Source organism: Nicotiana tabacum, chromosome 8, assembly GCF_000715075.1.
Source record: "Nicotiana tabacum cultivar K326 chromosome 8, ASM71507v2, whole genome shotgun sequence".
NCBI lineage: Eukaryota > Viridiplantae > Streptophyta > Magnoliopsida > Solanales > Solanaceae > Nicotiana > Nicotiana tabacum.
In genome coordinates this window covers 181,854,506-181,880,675 of record NC_134087.1, presented here as the reverse complement: position 1 = coordinate 181,880,675, position 26,170 = coordinate 181,854,506, and the positions used below count along the sequence as shown (strand labels likewise).

The window sequence follows — 26,170 nt, the reverse complement described above, 5'->3', positions numbered from 1 at the left end:
CAACATCCATATACTGATCGACAATTGTGCCAAACATGATATTGGCTCTTTTGTGGATTGTTATGCGGGTTATCATCAGATTCTAATGGATAAGGAAGATGCAGAAAAGACGGCATTCATCACGCCGTGGGGAACGTATTGTTATCGGGTCATGCCGTTTGGTTTGAAAAATGCTGGGGCAACTTATATGAGGGCCATGACAACTATCTTCCATGATATGATACATAAAGAAATTGAGGTATACGTGGATGATATGCCCATAGAATAGAGGCATACATTTCAGTCTTTTCATTTCAAGCATTGAGTTGGGAGCCTGCCCAGATAACAGAGGCATACATTTCAGTCTTTATATTTCAAGCATTGAAGTTGGGAGCCCGCCCAGATAACAGAGGCATACATTTCAGTTTTTAATTTTCAAGTGTTGAAGTTGGGAGCCCGCCCATATAACAGAGGAATACATTTCAGTTTTTAATTTTCAAGTGTTGAAGTTGGGAGCCCGCCCATAGAACAGAGGCATACATTTCAAGATCAAGTCAGAGGACAATAAAACAGAAGGTTACAACAAGAATCCCCAGCAGGAAACAATAAAATCCCAGCACCGAGAAACAGAAGGTCACAAGAGGCCACAGCACAAATTCAGGCGCATAACTCAAAAGGAAGAAAAGACGCGTTTTGAAAGAAGCAGCTGGTGAACATTAAATCATGCCCAGCATAACAAGTCTGATGAAGAGAGCCGTACCCACCAGAGGAACCGCCAAAAAGCTTAATGAAGAAAGCCATGTCCCCAGCGGACCGAACAAAATGATGAAAACTGGTATTCAAAAAAAGCCAAGGGCCAGAAGTCTTGGTAAAAAGGCACTAGAGGAAACACAAACCGACAAAAAGCAAGGCAACCGGAGCAAGGGGAAAACAGATAAGATTCTGTAATTTTGCATTTTTAGCATTTAATGTCCAAATATACAATTGTATGCTTAATTAACACTTAATTGTGCGTTAATTGTTATTGGGAGTTAATTTGCGCCTTTATAACTTAATTTAGTTCTTAATAATAGTTTAAGTATTTTTATAATTTAGTTTTAGAAAAATAAAAGAAGAAAAGAGAGCGAAAATATAAAGAAAGTCGGAATTGAGCCTCTTCTTCAATTTCAAGCTATAGGCCCAAAAAATGGCCCAATCTTCCCTACGACCCAGTCCATTTCGAACTGGGTCGACCCAGTCCATAACCCAAAAGACCCAAACCCCTTTGTCTTGCATTTTACAAAACAAAACAAAAAAAAGAAGAAGGAAAACCCTAAAAAACACAAAAACAATCCTCCCCCCCTTCCCTATCTTCTTCTTCTCCAAGTTTCTCCAAAGCTCATCCATGGCTTCCCCCTCAAGCTCCCAAGGCTGCCCTTTACCCTCCATTTTCACGTCCAAACAACCCCTCACAGCTTCATCTTCACCCTCACCATGGACAACCCAGTTGCGTCTTCATCCTTTCTATGTCGAGCTCAAAAAGCTCATCCATGGCTGCTCCTCCTCCTTCGTTCTTCGTCGAGCTTTAACCAACGTTGCTGCTTCTTCTTCCTCACTTTAAGACTGCTGCTGCTGCTCGTCGAATCTCCTACTGCGCCGCAGCTGCTTCCTCATCGTTCAAACGCGTCACTGATGCCCGTTTATGCCCCGTTGCTTCTGCCGATGTTTTCTTCTTCTCCCCGTCGACGGACAGCTGCTGCTATGGTCGCCACTGCTGCTGCCGTTCCAGCTCGTTCAGCTGTTCCTCATCAACGCAGGCAGCCATGGCTGCCATTGCGTCTCTTCTCTTCGAGCTGCGTCTGCTTCTACTTCTTCTTCGTCTTCGTCGTTCTTCGTTCGAGCTTTGGTCGAGGCTCGGACAGATTTGTTTACAATCAAAGTTCGTCGTTGATTCATCTCCGGTTAGTTGTTTTTGAGTTTTATTTTTGTCCATATTTTTGTTTGATATTTTCCGGATCCAAAATCGTTAAAGAATTCAATTCTTGTTTGTTCGTTGTTCATCGTTGAAATAATTTTCTATTGTGTTCATGTTGTTTGTTAAATTAATTTTCAGATTTCAAAATAGAAGTTTAATTAGTTGTTTTCATGTTTATTTCATGTTTGTATTATTGTTTAAGTAAGTATTTGTTAGTTTGATGTTTGTTAGATTCAAATTGAAATTTAATTAACTATTTCTTCAATTTGTTTCATGTGTTTATGTATTGTTAGAAATTGTTAATATTGTTAAGTTCAAGTTTAATTTCATAATTGTTTCTTCGTCGGTCTTGTTATTTGTTTAAAGAATTTAGTTGTGTTAGAGAAATATGTTGGTTTAATCGTTTAAATCCATCATGTTTGTTGTTTAAAATAGATTTAATTCATGTTCTTACTTTGTTTGATTGTTCTTGAATCCGAAATTTGTATAGCTTGATTTCTTGTTTACCATTTGTGATTATTTCTTGAATTTGTCTCATAAAGTTTAATATAGGAATTGTTGGTTGTAATGTTGTTAGAGTTGATTTTAAGTTCAATATTATTGAATTTAGGAATCTAAATATACTTGTTTGATTGTTGTTGTTGTTTAAATCCGAAAAATAGGTTTGTTGTTGCCAAAAATATTGTTCAATCAAATTTTAGTTGTTCTTGGTTGTTCAATTTGTGTTCATGTGATTTGTTGTTGAAATGTTGTTAAAATCATATTCATGTGATATTGTTGTTATGATGTTCATCCGTGTTCATATTGTTGTTTGAACATTGTTAGAAATTGATCATATTGTCTATATTTTGGTTAAGTTTGATTAATTGATGTGTTATAGCTGATGGGTAGTTTGGTAAATTTGTAATACATTCAGGGGTAGTTTGGTAATTTCAGTAAGGTCGGAAGGGGTAGTTTAGGAATTGTACATTTTGTAATTGTTTATTTGAAGCATGGGGGACAAAATGAAATGGGGTGGGTTGTGATATGATTATTTAATATAAAGGGGGGACAAGATTTAATTTAAAGGGGAATCTTGCATTATTTTAAATGAAGCATGGGGGACAAAATGAAATGGGGTGGTGTGATATGTTTATTTAATGTAATGGGGATGAGTGGAAAGATAATGGGTTGGGTAGAGAAAAAGTATGGATTTTAATTAATTGAAAGGTTTATGGGATGGGTTATAAAAGAGAAGTCTTGAAATCAGATAGAAAGGACACAGACAGGACAGGACACAGACAGGACAAGACACAGAACGTGAGAGAAAAACAAATCTGAAAATAAGAGAAAAAATGGCTGAACATTTAAGAGATAGAAAATTCCGAAAAATATTTAAGCTTTCAAATAAAAAAAATAAAAAAAATATTCTGCTTTCTTTTGTTGTTTGAAATCAGAATTGATTGTTGTTTCATAAAAGCTGAAGCTTTTGTTTTTTTTGGATTACTACTCCACCGGTCTGTTACTGGGTTGTTACTGTAGTTGGGCTATTGTTGCTGTGTTGTACTAATTTTACTGCTGCTGCTGATTCTCATCTTCATTTTCTTTTGCTTCCAATATCAGGTACACAACTGACACGCTGGTTATTGTAATCCGAAATATGAAACATGAATACGAAAAAATGAAGAGTTGAAATTTTGAATTATATTTAATTATATTCTGAATTTTATTTGTATGTATAAATTATGTAGTTTGCAAAAAATCAGAATCATGTAGATATTTAATACGTATAGTGGAACATTCGACGATAGCTTAACAAATGAACTATCTACATCTATTGCCTAAAAATAAATAAATGGTGTAGTAATTCCGTTGAATAAAAAATCAAACGAATAGGCCATCTAGTAGGAAGTTGGTAGAAATTTATTTAGTTAAATAATATTGGTTAATTTCAGCATATAAATGGTCTAGGATTAAAATTAGAATTGCTATATTTTTTTTTAATTTGACAAACTGAGAACATGCCTAGTATAATGTAACTAGGTAATAACATGTAAATAAATTAAGATATTTCTCCTTTATTTTGTAGAGACAAATTTCAATAAAAAATGTAGGCATTTTAGGACTGTCCTTTTAAAAATAAAATGAGATGAGCCTCGCCCAATAAAATGCACTAATTGCGGGGCCCTCAATAAATATTTAATTGAGTATTTAGAATTCGGGATGGACTGTTTAGTGAATTCCACAGTCTTACCCATAAATAATAATATGCTAATCGCTTTAGGCACGATTTAATAATAATACATTCTTAAACATGGGTGCGCATTTATGCGACCCAAATCCAAATCCTAAAACATTGAATAAAAATACGTTCCGGATCGCGGGTGCATTTTATGTGACGCAATCCAAAGACATGTTTTTAAACGATGTTCACATTCTTGTAAAAATTTTTATTTTTTTTTAAAAAAAATATTAATAATAATAAAGTGGTAAAAAGTTAAGATTGGCACATCGGTTCATAATTGTATTAAAATCAGATAAATAAGCTAAATATGACAATTGAGCGACCGTGCTAGAACCACGGAACTCGGGAATGCCTAACACCTTCTCCCGGGTTAACAGAATTCCTTATCCGGATTTCTGGTACGCAGACTGTAATATGGAGTCATTCTTTTCCTCGATTCGGGATTAAAATTGGTGACTTGGGACACCCTAAATCTCCACCCATAGAACAGAGGCATACATTTCAAGATCAAGTCAGAGGACAATAAAACAGAAGGTTACAACAAGAATCCCCAGCAGGAAACTATAAAATCCCAGCACCGAGAAACAGAAGGTCACAAGAGGCCACATCACAAATTCAGGCGCATAACTCAAAAGGAAGAAAAGACGCGTTTTGAAAGAAGCAGCTGGTGAACATTAAATCATGCCCAGCATAACAAGTCTGATGAAGAGAGCCGTACCCACCAGAGGAACCGCCAAAAAGCTTAATGAAGAAAGCCATGTCCCCAGCGGACCGAACAAGATGATGAAAACTGGTATTCAAAAAAAGCCAAGGGCCAGAAGTCTTGGTAAAAAGGCACTAGAGGAAACACAAACCGACAAAAAGCAAGGCAACCGGAGCAAGGGGGAAAACAGATAAGATTCTGTAATTTCTAGCTTAGTCTAGCTTCTTATTTTTTTAAGCATGGTGTAATAAGGAGGTCAGCAAACAGTAAAAGTAGCATGCAACAGCAGTAACATTGCAGTCCCATGGTAGTCCCAGCTACCAAGACTTCCCGAACTACATTGACCTGATTCCTGTTTAGCCCAGGATATGTAGGAAACCTTTGAAGCAAAGGTTCGGTCAAATCTTTTTCAAAAAATGCTTCACACGGAGTACTCGGATGGGCAAAAATCGCTCGCTTTATCTTTGCACGAAAACCCTTCGTGTCTTCGGGCAAAGAGGGGCAGCTGTAAGCACGTGATTTTTGCCCAATATGAGAATTACTCCCAAAAAATTCAAAAATAAAATAATTTTTCTTTGGTGTGCAATTTTGTGATATTTTGTGATATTTTGAAGAATTATTTGTATTTGTCTGTGCGTGTTTATTCGCTAAATTAATAAAAAATACAAAAATATGTCGCATTTTTGCATGTACAATTTAATTCTACAATTATTAGTAATTAAAATTGTTTTACAAAAATTAAAAATTACAAAATAGGCATCGTTTGCATTTTTAGCATTTAATGTCCAAATATACAATTTTATGCTTAATTAATACTTAATTGTGCGTTAATTGTTATTGGGAGTTAATTTGCGCCTTTATAACTTAATTTAGTTCTTAATAATAGTTTAAATATTTTTATAATTTAGTTTTAGAAAAATAAAAGAAGAAAAGAGAGCGAAAATATAAAGAAAGTCGGAATTGAGCCTCTTCTTCAATTTCAAGCTATAGGCCCAAAAATTGGCCCAATCTTCCCTACGACCCAGTCCATAACCCAAAAGACCCAAACCCCTTTGTCTTGCATTTTACAAAACAAAACAAAAAAAAAAGAAGAAGGAAAACCGTAAAAAACACTAAAACACCCCCCCCCCCCCCTTCCCTATCTTCTTCTTCTCCAAGTTTCTCCAAAGCTCATCCATGGCTTCCCCCTCAAGCTCCCATGGCTGCCCTTTACCCTCCATTATCACGTCTAAACAACCCCTCACAGCTTCATCTTCACCCTCACCATGGACAACCCAGTTGCGTCTTCATCTTCTCCATGTCGAGCTCAAAAAGCTCATCCATGGCTGCTCCTCCTCCTTCGTTTTTCGTCGAGCTTTAACCAACGTTGCTGCTTCTTCTTCCTCACTTTAAGACTGCTGCTGCTGCTCGTCGAAGCTCCTACTGCGCCGCAGCTGCTTCCTCATCGTTCAAACGCGTCACTGATGCCCGTTTATGCCCCGTTGCTTCTGCCGATGTTTTCTTCTTCTCCCCGTCGACGGACAGCTGCTGCCATGGTCGCCACTGCTGCTGCCGTTCCAGCTCGTTCAGCTGTTCCTGGACTATAGCTCGTCACCTCGTATTTTTATAATTCAAGTGTTGAAGTTAGGCAACATATTACCGCTTTCATAATTGTTATTATTATTTTTACAAGAATGTGAACATCGTTTAAAAACATGTCTTTGGATTGCGTCACATAAAATGCACCCGCGATCCGGAACGTATTTTTATTCAATGTTTTAGGATTTGGATTTGGGTCGCATAAATGCGCACCCATGTTTAAGAATGTATTATTATTAAATCGTGCCTAAAGCGATTAGCATATTATTATTTATGGGTAAGACTGTGGAATTCACTAAACAGTCCATCCCGAATTCTAAATACTCAATTAAATATTTATTGAGGGCTCCGCAATTAGTGCATTTTATTGGGCGAGGCTCATCTCATTTTATTTTTAAAAGGACAGTCCTAAAATGCCTACATTTTTTATTGAAATTTGTCTCTACAAAATAAAGGAGAAATATCTTAATTTATTTACATGTTATTACCTAGTTACATTATACTAGGCATGTTCTCAGTTTGTCAAATTAAAAAAAACATAGCAATTCTAATTTTAATCCTAGACCATTTATATGCTGAAATTAACCAATATTATTTAACTAAATAAATTTCTACCAACTTCCTACTAGATGGCCTATTCGTTTGATTTTTTATTCAACGGAATTACTACACCATTTATTTATTTTTAGGCAATAGATGTAGATAGTTCATTTGTTAAGCTATCGTCGAATGTTCCACTATACGTATTAAATATCTACATAATTCTGATTTTTTGCAAACTACATAATTTATACATAGAAATAAAATTCAGAATATAATTAAATATAATTCAAAATTTCAACTCTTCATTTTTTCGTATTCATGCTTCATATTTCGGATTACAATAACCAGCGTGTCAGTTGTGTACCTGATATTGGAAGCAAAAGAAAATGAAGATGAGAATCAGCAGCAGCAGTAAAATCAGTACAACACAGCAACAATAGCCCAACAACAGTAACAACCCAGTAACAGACCGGTGGCATTTTTTGGGCCTATAGCTTGAAATTGAAGAAGAGGCTCAATTCCGACTTTCTTTATATTTTCGCTCTCTTTTCTTCTTTTATTTTTCTAAAACTAAATTATAAAAATACTTAAACTTTTATTAAGAACTAAATTAAGTTATAAAGGCGCAAATTAACTCCCAATAACAATTAACGCACAATTAAGTATTAATTAAGCATAAAATTGTATATTTGGACATTAAATGCTAAAAATGCAAACGATGCCTATTTTGTAATTTTTAATTTTTGTAAAACAATTTTAATTACTAATAATTGTAGAATTAAATCCTACATGCAAAAATGCGACATATTTTTGTATTTTTTATTAATTTAGCGAATAAACACGCATAGACAAATACAAATAATTCTTCAAAATATCACAAAATATCACAAAATTGCACACCAAAGAAAAATCATTTTATTTTTGAATTTTTTGGGAGTAATTCTCATATTGGGCAAAAATCACGTGCTTACACAATACATAAAGTTAAGATCTTTACACTTTTTTCAAAAACTCAACAAAAGTCAACCTCGGGCCCGCTTGGTCAAAACCCGAGATTCAGACCAAAATCTAATTATTCATTCATTCCTGAGCCCGATAATGTAATTAGTGTCGAAATCCGACCTCAATTTGAGGTTTAAATCTCAATTTTAAAAAAACTCCCAATTTTTCCCAAATCCCTAATTTTCTACAATGAAAGAGCATAGATTAAGGTTAGAAATTAATGGGTGTTGATGGAAATGGAAGAAAACGAGTTAAAGTATACTAACCTATGAAATGGTGATAAATTTTCTCTTCCAAATCGCCTCTAGGACGAGCTCTAATGAGAAGAGGGTGAAAAATGAGTGAAATTCCGTGTTTGGGATATTTAATTGATTGGGCATCAGGCTTTGTTCGCGTTTGCGAAGGCCTGACGCGTTCGTGAAGCACGTCAGCCAGAATGGCCTACGCATTCGCGAGGTTCCTCACGTGTTCGCGAAGGCTTTTCCCTCAAGCCTTCGCGTTCACGAGCCAGGGCTCGCGTTCACGTAGAGTAACAGCGATGCCCCTTTCCCAAGCCCATAACCCTACGCGTTCGCGAGAGGCTGGTCGCATTCGCGAAGGGTAAATCCCCTAACGCTCCGTGTTCACAACCCAGGTATCGCGTTTGAAAAGAAGAAAACCACCCTAACCCCAATTTCCCCTACGCGATCGTGAGAGTGGCTTCGCGATCGCGAAGCACAAAGCACCAGGTGACAACAACTGTGGAAAACCAGCAATGGCCTAAGTCCCAAAATCACCCGTAGCCTATCTGAAACTCACCCGAGCCCCTCGGGCTCCAAACGAAACATGCACACAAGTGTAATAACATCATACAAACTTGCTTGCATGATCAAAATATCAAAATAACACCTAGAACCACGAATCGGACACCAAAATGAATAAAATTTTCAAGGAAACTTAAGAACATGAAATTTTACAACCGGATGTCCGAATTACGTCAAATCAACTCCGTTTTGTACCAAATTTTATAAACAAGTCATAAATACTAAAATGAACCTTACCAAGTTCTGTAACCAAAATCCAAACCCGATAAAACAAAGTCAACTTACGGTCAAATGTAGAAATTCTTTTAGCCTTCAAATTACTAGTTTTTAAAAAATTACGTTAAATCAAGTTAGGGACTTCCGAAATCGATTCCGGACATACACCTAAGTCTCAAATCATGATACGAACCCACTGCGACCGGCAAAACACTGATCCGAGTTCGTTTATACAAAACGTTGACCGTAGTCAACTCAATTGAGTTTTAAGGCATGATTTCACATTTTCATTAATTTTCTCATAATTGTTTTTTGAAAAATGGACATAAATTGCGCACGCAAATCGAGAAAGGCTAAACATAGCTATTTGAGGTCTCGTATCACATAAATGAAGGTTGGAACTGTAAATGACCTATCAGATCATCATAGCATCACATAACATAGGATAGATGAATTGCTAGTAACTTTTTAAATGATCACAATATAAAAAAGATGTTACAAAACTACAGTAGCTAAAGTGCCCGGTGTTAATTAATAAATGATTAATGCACATGAAATTATCCGTCGAACGCCCTAATGAAAGCTGGATTTGTCCCATGCAGTGGCTTTGGCCTTGTCAAAGTCATGCTCAACTCCTCATTCAATAGACTCGTCCCATTCAATAAGCAATGGCACCAAATGATAAACTAGTTTCACCATATATTTATGGATTATACACTAATTATATACAATTATACATATATTATACATGAAATATACATATATTATATCTCCTGAGTCTAATTTTAGTTTAAGCGACTGGGTGGATAACTATTTAGGTTAATTCTTCTACTATATTTATAAATTGAACTAATATAATTTTGTTGAAGATAATCATGATGGGAGTAGTGAGATAAATCTTTCAAATCAAAAGCAAAAACCAAATCTCTTAGAAACCCCACAAAACAACACAAAACTTGTTTGGTTTCATCACCATCAATCCATTAAATTATATTGATTATACTTATGAGTTTTGTAATCATATCTGCCGTCTGCTGTCTAAAGTGGCTTGTCTTCGACACTTATGATTGGATTTTGTGTTGTCTTGCCTTCTCTTTAGACCTTTACATATTTTGCCAATTCCTTCTTAGAAAGCATTCACTGAATTACTTCTTAGTGTATTCTTTCTCTCGCTCACTTATCAAGATATTCGAGCCTATTGATAACGAGTGAAGTAAAGTACGTAAGAGGAAGAGCTACAAAATAAGGTAAAGCCAAGTGTCCCTTTATTTCGTGACTATTTGGTCCATATTATTTGGAAAATTAAATTTGTTCTAAAATAATTGACGTTTTAAAGAAGCAAAAAATATTTATTATTGTTTTTCTCAAACTCACTCTTACTGCTCAAATTAGTGAAGTGTTAATAACGTGAGATGTTTAAGAGAGATAAATGGTATACAATTACTATCAACTATTGTTCTTAAGAAGTGTACTGAAACCTTAAAAGACAGATAACATGGACCAGAGGCAGCATTACTTATTCTCTTTCTCTTTTTTAATTGTAACACTTGCTAAACTTACATCTTTTTGGTGTGACTTTGCAGAATAAATATAGTAATATTGGTGATGAGCAGCTCATGAGCATATATATCAAATCCAAGAAATGAATTTGTTCTGCCTGGCTCCCTGGATGCCAACTAAGAACAGCATTGTCAAAATGTTTGACACTATTCCTAGTTGGCCCCAAGGAGACAGGCAGACCCATCAAACCAAATTGGACTTGGTAATGATGGGGAGAAGCTTGCACTTCTTTCATGCTCATAATCTCCTTTCATTACTACACCAAAAAATAGGTTTGTTCAAGTTTCCTTTTTCTTTTGCATTAATAATGGCTTTGCTATTTTATTGTAATTATTATAAGGATTTAACTTATCTATATTGACCTTACAAAATACTTTCTACACTGTCAATACATTCTGAAATTTAATTGATTTTCTATGTTACCAGATCAATATCAACACAACTGCAAGTTGTTTTTGGTTGTCCATAAAATAAAATTTAAAAAAGATTTGTCCATAAAAAATTTCATAGTCAAACACTGATTCCGGAAAAAACATAAAAATATTTTATGGCCAAACGGGCCCTTACTGTTTATTAGAAACAAATTATGTAGGTAGCCTTGAGAGGATACAGTTTTAACTGCAGTTTCACAAGTTCGAATTAAGTATCACCTTTCTCCTATTATATCTAATATTTTCTAAGAACAAATACAACCACACTAGACTGACACTGGTTAAAGAAAATGTAAACTAAAAATTGATTTAGGATTTTTTTTAAAAAAAAGTAAAGGTTGTTTACAACCTCATAGCCTCAACCCCAAATCTATATAGCAGTACTAATTGATTATAGTACTAATTGATTTACAACAACAAGCTGACACTACTTACGTAAAATCCTATATACGCTATTGATTCACATAATGGAGCAGCATGGTTGATATGAATCTCTAACTTCATAAACTGAAAATTGAGGAACAACGTAATAAGGGTAGTTATAGGATGGCCACTGTGTCATGGCAACTTCCATTTTTGGACCCTCTTTTTTGTCACCATCTTTCTTCTCAACAGGGCCAACACTCAACAGCTCTGCTTGCTTCAATTTCTTTCTAAGCAATTTGGTTAGGGTCACTGCATCAATCTGCTCTCCCTCCACTTCTAACTGATTCTTTTCTCCCCCTTGTATAGCTGCTGATTCTACACCTACATCACATAGAAAAATCAAATTAGTAAAATATAAATAGAAAAGAATTGATTAGATAGCAGTCCACCCAACGGCTTATACTAAAAATAGCTGGCGGATATATAATTTAAGTATAATTCATATATAATATGTATAAAAATGTGTATAATCATTTTATAAGCTATGTATATCGTCTATAAAAGGTAAATAGTGAATCCGGCCTGCTATTTATGTAATGATCCCAAAAATCGATATATGAGTTCAAAATATCATTGACGGATTGGATAATGAGTTCATGGATTCGGAGAAACCTAGTGTTTTATGGTCAAGTATTATAAAAATAAAAAATCGTACGCCCTCCCGTCCCCTTTAATTGACTTTTTGGCCGTTTTCACAATGTATTAAGAAATTTAATTTTTAGGATTAATTGGCAATAACAATGACCATATTAAGTTATTAACCTTAATTTGTTCATTGAAAATCTAGGCTCTTTATTCCAATTGCAACTTTGGGAAAAAAAATTAATTCTTTCCTGATATCTGAGAAAATCAAATATTGTAGATAACAAGAAAAAACCAAAAAATTAATTAAAGTAGACCGAAGACCGTATATGTAAAGTTTGATATACATTTCAGAAGAACATTAAACGTCCGGAAAGTTGAAATGGGACTTGTACCTGGCTGAGAAACGGCAATTTTGAAGGCCTTGGACCGCGATTTCTGATCATTTCCATTCATGGATAACCTAATAACAACCTTTTGCTGTCCAGTTTTTAAGAGCATATATACATTAGTATATGAAATAATTCAAGGTTAGCTAAACAATGAGCACAATGAAAGAAGTATTGCCACTATGCCAAGTACTTTTGTTCAGTTAACTCTTACTAATTCGAATGATTAAAAGAAATATAGACATATATACCTTCATTCTCTGTGTTTAGAAGGGAAAATTGCTTTAAGATTAAATACGAAATCGTAAACAGGGGTTGTAATTTTTGAAATTCTTGGGAAATTGTACTGAGGAGAAAATTGTATTTTTTGGGTATTTATAGTTGCGACTCGCCCCTATCTAGCAAGTCGTAAATAACACGTTTTGAAGAATAGGAGGACAATGAAGTGATTAATCTTTTGTTAGAATTCATTGACTTTAAGTTGTGAATCCGTTTTTATTACGAAGATGATATAAATAATTTAGAAGTCAATAAGTCTATCTTCATGAAAAACCCGCGAAAGAAGAATCGTTGCATATTATGTTGACGTGAGAAAGGAGATGGAAAACCAGAACGACGTATTCAACGGGCCAATTAAGTATAATTCATTTAATTCTTCCTACTTTCAGAGAATTACTAGGATTGTTTCCAAATTTTATGACACAAAGAGGCCTCCCGTTAGTGATGTCATTATGTCAAAACTCAAAGTGACATGTAATTTTTGATCATTTATATTCATTTCAGTGGAAGTAGCTAGAGGCGAATGCACACTATAGGTTTGAGGGGTCACTGTCACCCGAAAACTTTGGCAAAAACTCCATGTATACTGTTGATACCCAATTTTTCCCTATGTATTTTATACCCAAAATATATTTTCAAAATAGCATATATGTGCATATATAAGCACACCCAAGAGTTTTGGTATTTTTTGTGATTTTTAAACCAATTTACTGCCTATTTTAATACCACAAAAATCCAAAATCATTCCCAAAATTATCATTTTTGATGAATAACTTATTTCATTCTCATATTTACACCAAAATATAATTAATATGATTTTTGCATATTTTTACAAATTTATTCAAAATTTCTAAAGCTTAATTGCATGAAATTGCAATTATGGCCTATTTTTATAATTAACTGCGTTTTATAATTATAAAATTGTTCCAGATATTTTTAGATTAATTTTTATATATTATCAATTAGTGCTGCGCTTTCAATTTGTTTTAAAATTATTTTTAACTATTTTAATTAATTAAAAAGAGGAAAAATGGCTATTTAAAAGCTGGCCCATTTCCATTTCAATTTTAGCCACAACTGAACCTCAATTTTGACCGCAACTCAGCCCAATTAGACGACCCAATTTTTACCTGACCCAAACCCAATTAATCTAACCCGCCCACTTCCCATCTTTAAATCCTGGCCGTTGATTGTTTTAATCAACGACCCTCGTTCTTTCTTTCCTTTTTTAATTTCGCCCCAGCCCCTAACCCTAATCATTTCTCCAAAGTAACCGCCCCAAATCCCTTCTTCTCTCAAATGCTCTCTAGGCCACTCGAAACCCTAGCCGTCTATCATCGTCTCCGACCAAACCCACCGGCGTCCATGGCTTCCCAGGCCATGGACAGCCTATATTCTCTCCCCTTTCACCCCAAGCCATGATTATTCGAGGCTTTCAAGGATCAATCTTCAACAGACCTGTTCAGGTCCTCCGCCGACCTGAGTTCTTGTGGCTCCTCCGGCTCCGTTCCGCCGTGTTCAAGCTCTGAAGGCTTAGCCATGGCCCAGATTCGTTCAGAGACCAAACCATTCCAGGCCTTCTCGACTCTAGGGTTTCCGAGAAACCCTAAAAAGCTTGATTCGAGGTTTTTCTTTCCTTATTTTCTTAGATCTGTAGCAGATCTATGCTCTATTCGATGTTTTAACGATTTCCCCTAATTTTCCCTTTTTAAAATTAGTCTGTTCAAATTAGGGTTTTCAAAAAATCCTAAAACGATTCTTCTTCTTCTCCTTCTTTCTTTATGTGAATCTGTGTGTTCATGCCATGCTTTAGGGGTTTTCGTTTGTTTCTTATGATTTGTTGTTAATATGCATGTCTCTCTGCCTTTGTTCTATTACTGCTTCTACTGATTTTTCTATAAGCATGTTTATACGCCTATCTTGCCTGTCCCTTTACTATTTCTGCTACTGAAAGTGTTTACTCTTACTGGATTTATTTGGGTTACTGAACTTGCTTCTCTTACTACTTCCTAAACTTCTATGGCATCTCTTCTCTCTTCTGAACTGGTTGAGTTTTAGTTTGCACTCTACTGCTTTCGATTGCTACGTATGTCTATGTATTTCCTCAGGGAATTCTGAAAGAGTTCCCCAGGCTTGTTGAGTTTGCCTTTTCTTTTTGTGTGTCCTACTCGGACTGAAACCCTATTTGGGGATTTTGCGAGCTTTTGGTTCTAGGGTTCTACTCTAGAAACCCTAGGCTCTCAAATTTGTGCTAAGTTCATAGACTGAACTGAAACTTGCTTTCCTTTTTGCTTATGATTCTAAAACTGTTTATGCCAATCTTTCTTTCCTGCATGCTTATATACGAGGGTTTTGTTCTTTTTGAATTGATACTATTAGCTTGTGATTGATTTCAATCTCCTTTTACTGAGGCTCGATTGATTTGCTACTGATTTTTTACAACTTAGCTTTTTCCCTATTTTTCTGACTAAGTTCATTCAAAGCTTTTAAAACTTTCCGGCTGTTTGATTAATTTGTTTCCTTATTCTTTCAAAACCGTGTACTATAGTTTCTTACCTTAAATAGACTCTGTATGAACCTACCCTTTATTATGCTACTCTGAAAGGTTTTCATTATTTTCGTTTCCTTAATTACTCATTCCCGTTTGAAATCAAATCCCTTTGACTAAGGGAGATTCTGTTTGATTGGCAAAACGTTTATTTCCTTGCCTTTTTGTTTACTCGTTTTTGCACTATAAAAAGGGACACACACTTCAGACTTCAGGGAACACGACGCAAGTTCAATACTTTCTCTACTATTGTTTTCTCTACTTCTAATACTGAACACTTTGCTCTTCTTCTCTTTTACTGCCTGAAACATTCTTGAGTTCCTTTTGAACTCTCAAGTGTTTTTGCTGAATACTTAAGTCTACTCCTACTGGTTTCTGGCTGTCTGCTTACTCTGTTATTCTGCTGTTTATTTACTTTACAACTGGTATGTCACTCTTAATTTAAATAATGCTCCTCCACTATGTGTTTACTTCTTAGTCTGTTATGTTCTTCTTTACTATGTTTCTGCAACTTTGTGGCTACTTTTCTTATGTGAATTCCCTCTCCTTTTTCCTCTTTGTATGAGAGTATGGTTCTAACCATGACATCACTCTATTATTGCTGCCCATGACTTTGAACTGGGTTCTTTGAACCCCTTAACTCAAACCAATTCCCACTTCCCCTTCCCCCTTCTGTGTGCTTTGAGCCTAAGACCTTGGTCTGGCAGTGTCCTAATTACTATCCAGACCTTGGTCTGACCTTCAATAGGTCTTGCTCTCATTTGTTTGGCTAAACAGGTTGGTCAGGGGGTGTGCCAGCCAGCCTTATGGCTGGGTATGACCACCAATCTGTTATGACTTCCCCAACCCCTTTTCACACTTACACTCATTCTTAGCAATTAAGTTCTGCCCCCTCTTGCAAGCCATGCTTTGGGACCCTTGAGTTCCCATTGAACTTGGATGCCTGAGGGTTGGCTCTTCCACACTGCACTATTCTTTTAATGGTATCCTGGGTGTAAGCAATGCCGAGAATCCTTGAGATTCCTTGGAACTCTGAAACACTTTGGATAAGAGAAGGCTTTGGAAATCTAGATTCGGAATTGGTTAATCACATATTATTAGAAATTAAGATTGAATTAGGTTCCTCGGATGCAGTTGTTGGTCTTTGATTTATTCTTATCTTTTCTTTTGGTCTGTTATAACTTTTACAAACTCGGGGAATCTAGTAAAAGGGTGTGGGAGGGATTTTACTTTCCTACATCAAAGGGTAGAAACCATGCTTTAGGGTTTTAATTCTTTTTTAATGTTTCTGATCCAATCACATAGAAATCATGCCTATAGGAGACAATATTTAACTTTCTGCAATCTTGCATATAGATATCATGCCTATAGGAATGTGCATGTTCACGATATTAGGCAAATTTTTAGGGTTAATCAAATCAGCATCTATTTACAAGTTTGTTAACATGGTTTAAAACAAATGACTCGTAGAGATCATGTCTATAGGAAGTTTTTAAAATCAAACTTGCCTCACTCGTCTAAAAGCAGTAACGATTTCATTGACTAACAAACAAAAACCAGTGGTTCTCCGAACCACTGAGCCTCTTATTAGATTAGTGCAACTCTTTCTAAAACCTAATTTTCTGGTAAACTTGCATGCTTTCTGAAACTTACTGCCTTTTCTGGTAGTTTGATGAACGATTTCCAACTCAGTTACATATCACTTTTCTGTATTTTATCATTTTTTAATAAGTTCTGCAATTCGAACTCGTTTTCTCCTTAAACAATCTGCCTCTTTTGAAACTTGTTTAAAATTGCTCTTTCTTTACTAATATGCAATTCAATGGTCTGTCTTCTAGGAACTATTCTACGTCGTTTTGTTAAGTCTGCGACTTGCCTTTTCTTCAAAACTTTTCTGTCTATTTTCAAAAGAATTAGTAATATCACTCGTGTTAATTAAGTGCCTTAATCTCTGACAATTGTATCTGAGTTGCCTAATGCAGACTTTCTATCAAAATATATGTGTTGAACCAGTCCGCTCGCCGCTTAATTTTTAACTTAAGACCAAATCAGTATATGCTAAGACATGCTAAACTAAGTGTTGTCTGATTTAAGGGGTTTATTTGAGCCTTGTTTGCTTGTTTAATCATCCCTTTATTTGATATTTGAATGTCGAAACTAGAATTTTATCCTTTAAACTCCATAAAGGCCCCATCCCTTTCTTCCCTCTTAGGATTAGAAGTCCTAATACCCTGGGACTGATAGGTCGGGACGGGTATTAGCATGCAATAAGTAAACGAGACTAAACGAGCTTTAACACCTTAACGGGGTGGGAAGGGTAGAATATGGAAATGATGACCGGTGCGCGAATATCACGTGCGACCCCTCTTTTGAGGAGTGATTGCTGGATATTGCATTGATGTGATCCATATTATCAATAAACCTAGGACCCCCTTTCCCTTTACTTGTGTAATTTTTTTAGTTTTCTTTTAAGACTAATTTTCTAAACACTCTATTTCTTCAACTCATAAGCTTGTTTGTTAAGCTATGTGAATCCCTTTGCTTGTTCTCTTACTTGTCTTCTTAAAGTCACAATTGTAGCATGGCCGGGAACCACACTAGTGGATCTTGAGGGGTGCCTAACACCTTCCCATCGAGATAATTTCTAGCCCTTACCCTAATCTCTGGTCTCTTCATCTCAAACCTTTCTTAAAGTGTCCTAATGCACTATAATCATTAGGTGGCGACTCTTCAACTTCCAAACCCAATTCTCGAAAGGGAATAGAGTTGTCCTCCAAATGTCGTATACCCGATTTCTGACCCCACGGTTAGAGGAAAAGGGGGGCGTCGACAGCATGGCGACTCTGCTGGGGACTTTCTTTAGGCTTTTTCCATTGCATGTTGCTTGTGACTTTACTATCTCATTAATTGCTTTATTTACTGTCTTTTATTCTTTCACTACGAAACTGACTTGGCTCTTCATGTCTTTTCTTTCCTTTAGTTGCTTTCCTTTATTGCTTTATTTCAATGTTGTTGTAATTACTACAATTATTGTAATTATTTATCTTATGAACGTGAAAATACATGTCAATTTGTTTCATTCTTGTAAACTACATCTTCAACATCATATTCCACTCGTGCCAAACAAACACCATAGCAACGCTTATAATGAGTGGTTGCGCCCTTCCGATATTATAAACCCCCTAAATGTGGCAAAGGCATATTTGCGGTAAAACCAGTCGATCAACGGTGTAGTCGACGGTTCCGCGCCTTTCCCTCTTGAGTTGTCCGCTCAAGGGTACCTTGTCTAGCACTTCAAAAAGTAGAAACCATATTCCCTTGAAATTGTTCATGCATCATGGTCAACCCTAGCTGAGTCAGTTATGTTGTCCACATAATGACTCCTTAAGATAGCCTAAACCAAAGTCCATCGGGTTTTCTGAAACCCAAACGGACACCTCCACGTTATGTGCATTTATTTGGAGAACTAAATGCATTTTGCTGATTATTGATTCAAATAGTCGAGTCTGGTGGGGTTAAGGGCCTAACACTTTGTTTTATAGAAAATGAGGCACGAGGTCCCCAGATTCGGTATAGTATCCAACATTCACCTAAGGTTGCTAAGCTGGTGGAAGGACCTTCATGACAGCGATCGGACCCTTGTCCGCAAGTACTTAGGAAATCTTCCTTCACTCCTGGAAGTCCGGCCTGACAACAACATTATCGAGGCTGCTACTCTATTTTGGGACGGTGATAGGTCGATTTTTTGCTTCGGGGACCTTGAAATGACCCCTTTACTGGAAGAAATAGGGGGTCTAGCTGGTATTCCTTGGGAGACTTCGGGTCTACTTATGCCAGAGAATCGCAAGGGTAGGGGTTTCCTCAAAATGATGGGACTCAAGAAGAATACCGAATCTGGGGAAGGTCCTTCTAGGACCAAGTAGTAGGACTTTTATTTTTCTACTTTCATAATGTAATAAGGCCATTGGCCATTGGTGATATTTTTATTCAGTTGTTTTAAGACTCGTCTTGTTTTTATCAATAAAATGAGGCATTTAGCATTATAAGTTCTCCAAGCTAATTTGTCGCTAGGCCTACCTCAGGCACAACGAGGCACCCAAATTAGGACGCGATTTATATTCTTGCACAATGTGTTTAAATATTGAAACAATTTTCTTCTCATAACCCGCACTAACTTGTTACCTTTTTTGTTTTTCTTTATTTTTATTCCCCTCCCCAAAGGTTAGTTCGTGCATTCTGGCACCATCAGCATACTCAACAAGATCCAAGGGCCCTCCACCTCCTCCTCCTCCGTGTCCTACCAGAAACAGGAACAAAGGCAAAATGGGAGATACCAGTGCTAGAAAGGAAATCGAGGAAACCTCTCAGAACGCTTCAATCACTAAGGAAACTGCTGCTCATCTTGAGCAAACTTTGCTGAGATTTCGAGAAGAATTGGAACAAGTTCGAAACCTGGCAAGTCTGTCAATCACTCTTGCCGCTGCTGATGCCAATAACCAGAACCATACTACACCACCACCAGCACAACCTGCTCATACCCAAGCCTGCAACACCTGCAACAACACTCCACTACTCATTCCCAAACCCCAAAACACCACAAACGACTAGAACGCTCCCATCTTTGTGGACACTGTACCCCACTATGCCCAGCCTATCTCAGATACACCTGAATCAGACAGCAAAGACTCCCTCATTCAGAATTTAGCTGCTGAGCTCAAGAGGTTAACTAGCCGGGTCCAGGGTGTCGAAGATAGCAAAGGTATGGAAGGTTTGAACTATGAAGATCTTTGTGTTCAGCCAGATGTAGAACTCCCGGAGGGGTACAAACCTCCCAAGTTCGAAATGTTCGACGGTACAGGTGATCCCAGGGTCCATCTCAGAATGTATTGTGATAAGCTGGTAGGAGTTGGAAGGGACGAGAAGATCCGCATGAAGCTGTTCATGAGGAGTCTGAAGGGTGACACATTATCTTGGTATATTAGCCAGGATACGAAGAAATGAACAAGTTGGGTGAATATGGCGTCCGATTTCATGGACCGGTTCAGGTTCAATACTGAGAACGCACCAGATGTGTTATATATCCAAAATCTGAAGAAGAAACCCACAAAGACCTTTTGCGAGTATGCCACTCGTTGGAGGTCAGAAGCCGCTAAGGTCAGGCCGGCCTTGGAAGAAGAGAAGATGAATAGGTTCTTTGTCCAGGATCAGGACCCGCAATACTATGAGAGGCTGATGTTGATAGAGGGTCAAAAGTTCTCCGACATCATCAAGTTAGGAGAAAAGATCGAAGAAGGTATCAAGAACGGTATGGTCACTAATCTCGAAGCGTTGCAGGCCACCAACAAGGCTTTACAGTCTGGTGGCACGTCAAAGAAAAAGGACGTGAATTCCGTGATGGCTGCGCAAAGAAACAATTCCCCTATGAAATACCAATCATACCCCTCAACTCCACTCACATACCAACCTTCCCTAAACTACCAAGCACCATCACCCACCTACCAAATTCCACCACCCGTTTACCAATCATCTCCACCTCCCGCATATCAATCCACTTTACCCAGATACTCTCAACCTGCACCTGTTTACCAAACCTATAATTCCTAACCCTCTCACTACCAATCACCTCCCACTCGCCAAAATTTCCCTAAACTCAGACCAAATTTTGACCGCAGACCTCCCAGACAATATACAGTCATCGCTGAGCCAATTGACCAGCTGTATGAGAAACTTAAAGCTGCTGGTTACGTCTCCCCTATCCCTGCCATAACTCCAGAAAATCCTTCCCAGTGGATCAACCCTAATAAGACCTGTGCGTACCATTCCGGCATGAAAGGTCACACCATTGACGAATGCCGCTCGTTGAAGGACAAGATTCAAACTCTGATCGACAATAAGGTTATCATAGCAAAGGAGCCTGCTCCTAATGTCTGCAACAACCCTCTACCTGATCACAGAGGTGGGGTCATTCACATGATCGAGATCGAAGATGACTGGGACCCCAAGGGATAGATAGGATTGATTGTTGAGGATATTGATATGGATTGCAGTGTTATTTTCGAGGAGGAAGGCCCTTCTATACAAGTTGTGAACCGAGGAGAGTGCCTCAGCAATTGGTCAATCAGAACCACCAGGGCCCGAAAAGCTTCGGGGTAGAAAGGCTAAACAAAAGCGCCATGCATCACATTTTACTTTTTACTAGCTGATTTTATTTCTGTATTGTCTTTAATTCTGAAAAGAGCTCTGACACTCAAAAAAATTATGAATCTAGTCGAAGCATTTCAGTTTATTATATATCTCGCTCTTATTATTTTCCTAGCATTCACTTTATTTTACACAGCATTACTATTACTTGCCTTGATGATGAACCAATGATTGTGACTTGCAACGAGACAACGGAACAAACGGATACGGACTCCGAAGAGGATGATATACCAGAAGAGGTCGTTAGAGGAGTTGAGAATTTTGAAAATAGGCCTAAGTCTAATTTGGATGAAACTGAGTTCGTTAATCTGGGAGATGCAGAGAATGTCAAAGAAACGCGCATCAGTGTTCACTTGTCACCATCAGAAAAGAAAGAGTACACGGAGTTCCTAAAGGAATATGAAGACATATTCGCCTGGTCATATGATGATATGACTGGTCTCAGCATATCTATTGTAGCTCACAAATTGCCAACAGATCCAACATGCCCGCCGGTAAAGCAGAAGCTAAGGAAATTCAAACCCGACATGAGTTTGAAAATCAAAGAAGAGGTTACCAAGCAAGTCAAAGCCAAGGTTCTCAGGGTAGTAGAGTATCCTACATGGTTAGCCAACATCATGCCAGTGCCAAAAAAGGATGGGAAAGTTAGAGTTTGTGTTGACTACCGGGATCTTAATCGGGCCAGCCCCAAAGACGACTTCCCCTTGCCTAACATACACATTCTTATCGACAACTGCGCCAAGCATGAGTTGTAGTCTTTTGTTGATTGTTTCGCTGGGTATCATCAGATATGGATGGATAAGGAAGATGCAGAGAAAACGGCTTTCAACACGCCGTGGGGAATGTACTTTTACAAAATGATGTCATTCGGTTTGAAGAACGCTGGTGCCACTTACATGAGAACCATGACTACCATCTTTCATGGCATGATACACAAGGAGATCGAGGTATATGTGGATGATGTCATCATCAAATCCAAGAAAGCTAGGGATCACATGGCAGATCTAAGAAAGTTCTTCAATAGACTGAGGAGGTACAATCTGAAACTGAATCCTGCCAAGTGTGCATTCGGGGTTCCTGCAGGAAAAATTTTGGGTTTCATCGTGAGTCATCGAGGAATAGAATTGGATCCATCAAAGGTCAAAGCTATCCAAGAATTGTCGCCGCCAAAGAACAAGAAGGACGTGATGAGTTTCCTGGGAAGACTCAACTATATCAGCCTGTTCATAGCTCAATCCACGGTCATTTGTGAACCTATCTTCAAAATGTTGAAAAAGGACGCTGCTACCAAATGGACTGATGACTGACAGAAAGCTTTTGACAGAATCAAGGAATACCTATCAACACCGCCGGTCTTGGTTCCACCTGAGCCAGAAAGACCCTTATTGCTTTACCTTGCGGTATCAGATAGAGCATTCGGTTGTGTTTTAGGACAACATGATGAAACATGGAGAAAGGAGCAAGCCATCTACTATCTCAATAAGAAGTTCACACCATACGAGGCCCGGTATTCTGTTTTAGAACGCACTTGCTATGCTCTGACTTGGGTCGCGTAGAAGTTGAGGCATTACTTATGTGCTTACACTACTTATCTCATATCCAGAATGGACCCTCTGAAATATATCTTCCAGAAGCCTATGCCCACTGGCAAGCTCGCCAAGTGGAAGATCCTGCTAAGTGAATTCGACATTGTTTACGTAACCCAGAAAGCAATCAAAGGGCAAGCCTTGGCGGACCATCTCGCCGAGAATCCCATAGACGAAGAATACGAGCCCCTAAAAACGTATTTTCCCGATGAAGAGGTATCTTTCATAGGAGAAGATATTGCAGAATCCTATGATGGTTGGAGGTTGTTTTTCGACGGAGCTACAAATTTCAAAAGAGTTGGTATAGGAGCAGTCCTGGTATCAGAAACAGGTCAGCATTACTCGGTATCTGCCAAGCTCAGGTTCCCATGCACCAACAACATGGCCGAATATGAAGCCTGCATTCTAGGGATTAAACTGGCCATTGATATGAACATTCAGGAGTTACTAGTAATCGGAGACTCAAACCTACTCATACATCAGGTTCGAGAAGAATGGGCAACCAAGAATCCCAAGATACTCCCTTATCTGCATCATATATAGGAATTGAGAAAGAGGTTCAGAAAGACGGAATTCCAGCATGTTCCCAGGGTACAAAACGAGTTCGCCGATGCACTTGCCACTTTGTCATCTATGATTCAGCATCCAGATACAAATTTCATTGACCCCATCCAAGTCAATATTCATGACCAACCAGCTTATTGTGCTCATGTTGAGGAAGAAGCCGACGGGAAACCATGGTTCCACGACATCAAAGAGTATTTGACCACAGGAGAATATCCAGAGCTTGCCAATGCTACCTAGAAACGCACGCTTCGGAGACTATCCAATAATTTCTTTCACAGCGGAGGAATCCTATACATGAGGAATCCTGATTTGGGTTTACTAAGGTGTGTCGATGCAAGGGAAGCAACCAAGTTATTAGAGGAAGTACATTCAGGAACCTGCGGACCGCACATGAATGGTTTTGTTTTAGCAAAGAAGATACTCCGAGCAGGATATTTCTGGATGACTATGGAAACAGACTGCATCCAGTATGTCCGAAAGTGCCATCGCTATCAGATACATGCAGATATGATAAAAGTGCCTCCAAACGAGCTTAATGCAACAAGTTCACCATGGTCGTTCGCCGCTTGGGGAATGGATGTTATCGGTCCAATCGAGCCCGCGTCAAACGGGCACAGGTTCATCTTGGTAGCAATTGATTATTTTACTAAATAGGTTGAAGCAGCATCATACAAAGCAGTTACCAAGAAGGTGGTAGCAGATTTCGTCCGCGATCGTATTGTTTGTCGGTTCGGAATTCCAGAGTCAATCATCACCGACAACGGTTCCAATCTTAACAGTGACCTGATGAAAACAATGTGTAAGACTTTCAAGATCAGACACAAGAACTCTACGGCTTATAGATCGCAGATGAATGGAGCCGTAGAAGCGGCCAACAAAAACATCAAGAAGATACTAAGGAAGATGATTGGGAGGCACAAACAATGGCATGAGAAGTTGTCATTCGCCTTATTGGGTTATCGTACCACAGTCCGCACATCAACCGGGGCAACTCCCTACATGCTGGTTTATGGTACAGAGGTGGTCATTCCCGCTGAGGTAGAAATTCCATCATTAAGGATCATACAAGAAGCCGAGTTAGATGACGCAGAATGGGTAAAAGGTCGCTACGAGCTGTTAGCCCTCATAGATGGAAAGAGGATGAATGCAGTTTGTCACGGTCAGTTATACCAGAACAGAATGTCTAGAGCCTTCAACAAGAGAGTTAAACCAAGGAAGTTTACACCAGGACAGCTGGTGTTGAAGAAGATATTTCCACATCAAGACGAAGCCAAAGGGAAATTCTCTCCCAATTGGCAGGGTCCATACATGGTTCACCGAGTTCTAACCGGAGGAGCCATTATTCTTGCAGAAATGGACGGAGAAGTCTGGCCGAAGCCGATCAACTCAGACGCAGTAAAGAGATACTACATTTGATCGTATGCTTTTCTTTATGATGTAATTTGAACTATGCCTGACCTAATTCCCGTTTAAGAGGGGATACGGAGGCAGCCCTATGGGTTCGGTCACATTTTAATTAAAATTCCATTTTCCCCGCTATTGGAACTGGGGCAGAATTTTGAGGAGGATCCTCAAAATTCCGAAGTCAGTTTGTCGGCTTTCACATCAACATCAACACAGTAAACTGGGGCGGAATTTTGAGGAGGACCCTCAAAATTCCGGAATCGATCCGCTTTCAGTACAGCCATCAGCAGCGCCAGCCCAGTAAACTGGGGCAGAATTTTAAGGAGGACCCTCAAAATTCCGGAGCAAGCAAGGTTGCCGTGTCTTGAACCACATTACAATTGTTGGTTCATCCAAAATAAAATCATTTCTTTTTCAAAATATAAATACTTACATTACATTTACTGAATCATGCATAAACATCATTTGCATCACCGTCGTTTAGCAATGCTACCCCAATGATACGTAATGTCAGGAGCCAAGGGATACGAACTAACCTTCCCCCTCTACAGAACTCACGATTTTTCTTTAGACGCAGGAACTCAGATCGCAATGCAATACACATTCACTCTTCAAAGTCTAAACCCTCGAAACAATCACTCAACTCACAAAGGTCTACTATCTACACCTAATATTCCCCAGCAATCATGATATCGCAACCGCCTATCAGCTAAGAAAATTACTACTATTTGCTCCTTTACATTCCCGCACTGCATAAGGCTACTTTCTGCCTTTCGAGACTAATCTCTGTCTCCATCTGCATTCTTGCATAAGGCTACTTATCTGCCTTTCGAGACTAAGCATTGTCTCCATCCGCATTTCCCTGCATTGCATAAGGCTACCTTTCTGCCTTTCGAGTTTAAGCTCTACCTCCATCTGCATTTTTGCATAAGGCTACCTATCTGCCTTTCGAGGTTAAACTCTACCTCCATCCTGCATAAGGCTACCTTATCTTCCTTTCGAGACTAAGCATTGTCTCCATCCACATTTCCCTACATTGCATAAGGCTACCTTTCTGCCTTCCGAGGTTAAACTCTACCTCCATCCTGCATAAGGCTATCTTCTGCCTTTCGAGACTAAGCTCTGTCTCCATTTGCATTTATGCATAAGGATACTCTCTGCCTTCCGAGGTTAAGCACTACCTCCATCCTGCATA

General features: G+C 38.1%; 1 protein-coding gene across 1 annotated transcript; it reads right to left on the bottom strand.

The window, feature by feature from the left end:
- Positions 1–11,136: 11,136 nt before the first annotated feature.
- On the bottom strand, positions 11,137–12,853 carry LOC107785546 (heavy metal-associated isoprenylated plant protein 16-like). The gene is made up of 3 exons (XM_016606874.2): positions 12,642–12,853; positions 12,397–12,481; positions 11,137–11,740 (listed from the first exon to the last, which is right to left on the bottom strand). The coding sequence occupies exons 1-3, from the start codon at positions 12,645–12,647 to the stop codon at positions 11,454–11,456; spliced, it is 378 nt and encodes a 125-aa protein (XP_016462360.1). The 5' UTR covers positions 12,648–12,853; the 3' UTR covers positions 11,137–11,453.
- Positions 12,854–26,170: the final 13,317 nt, after the last annotated feature.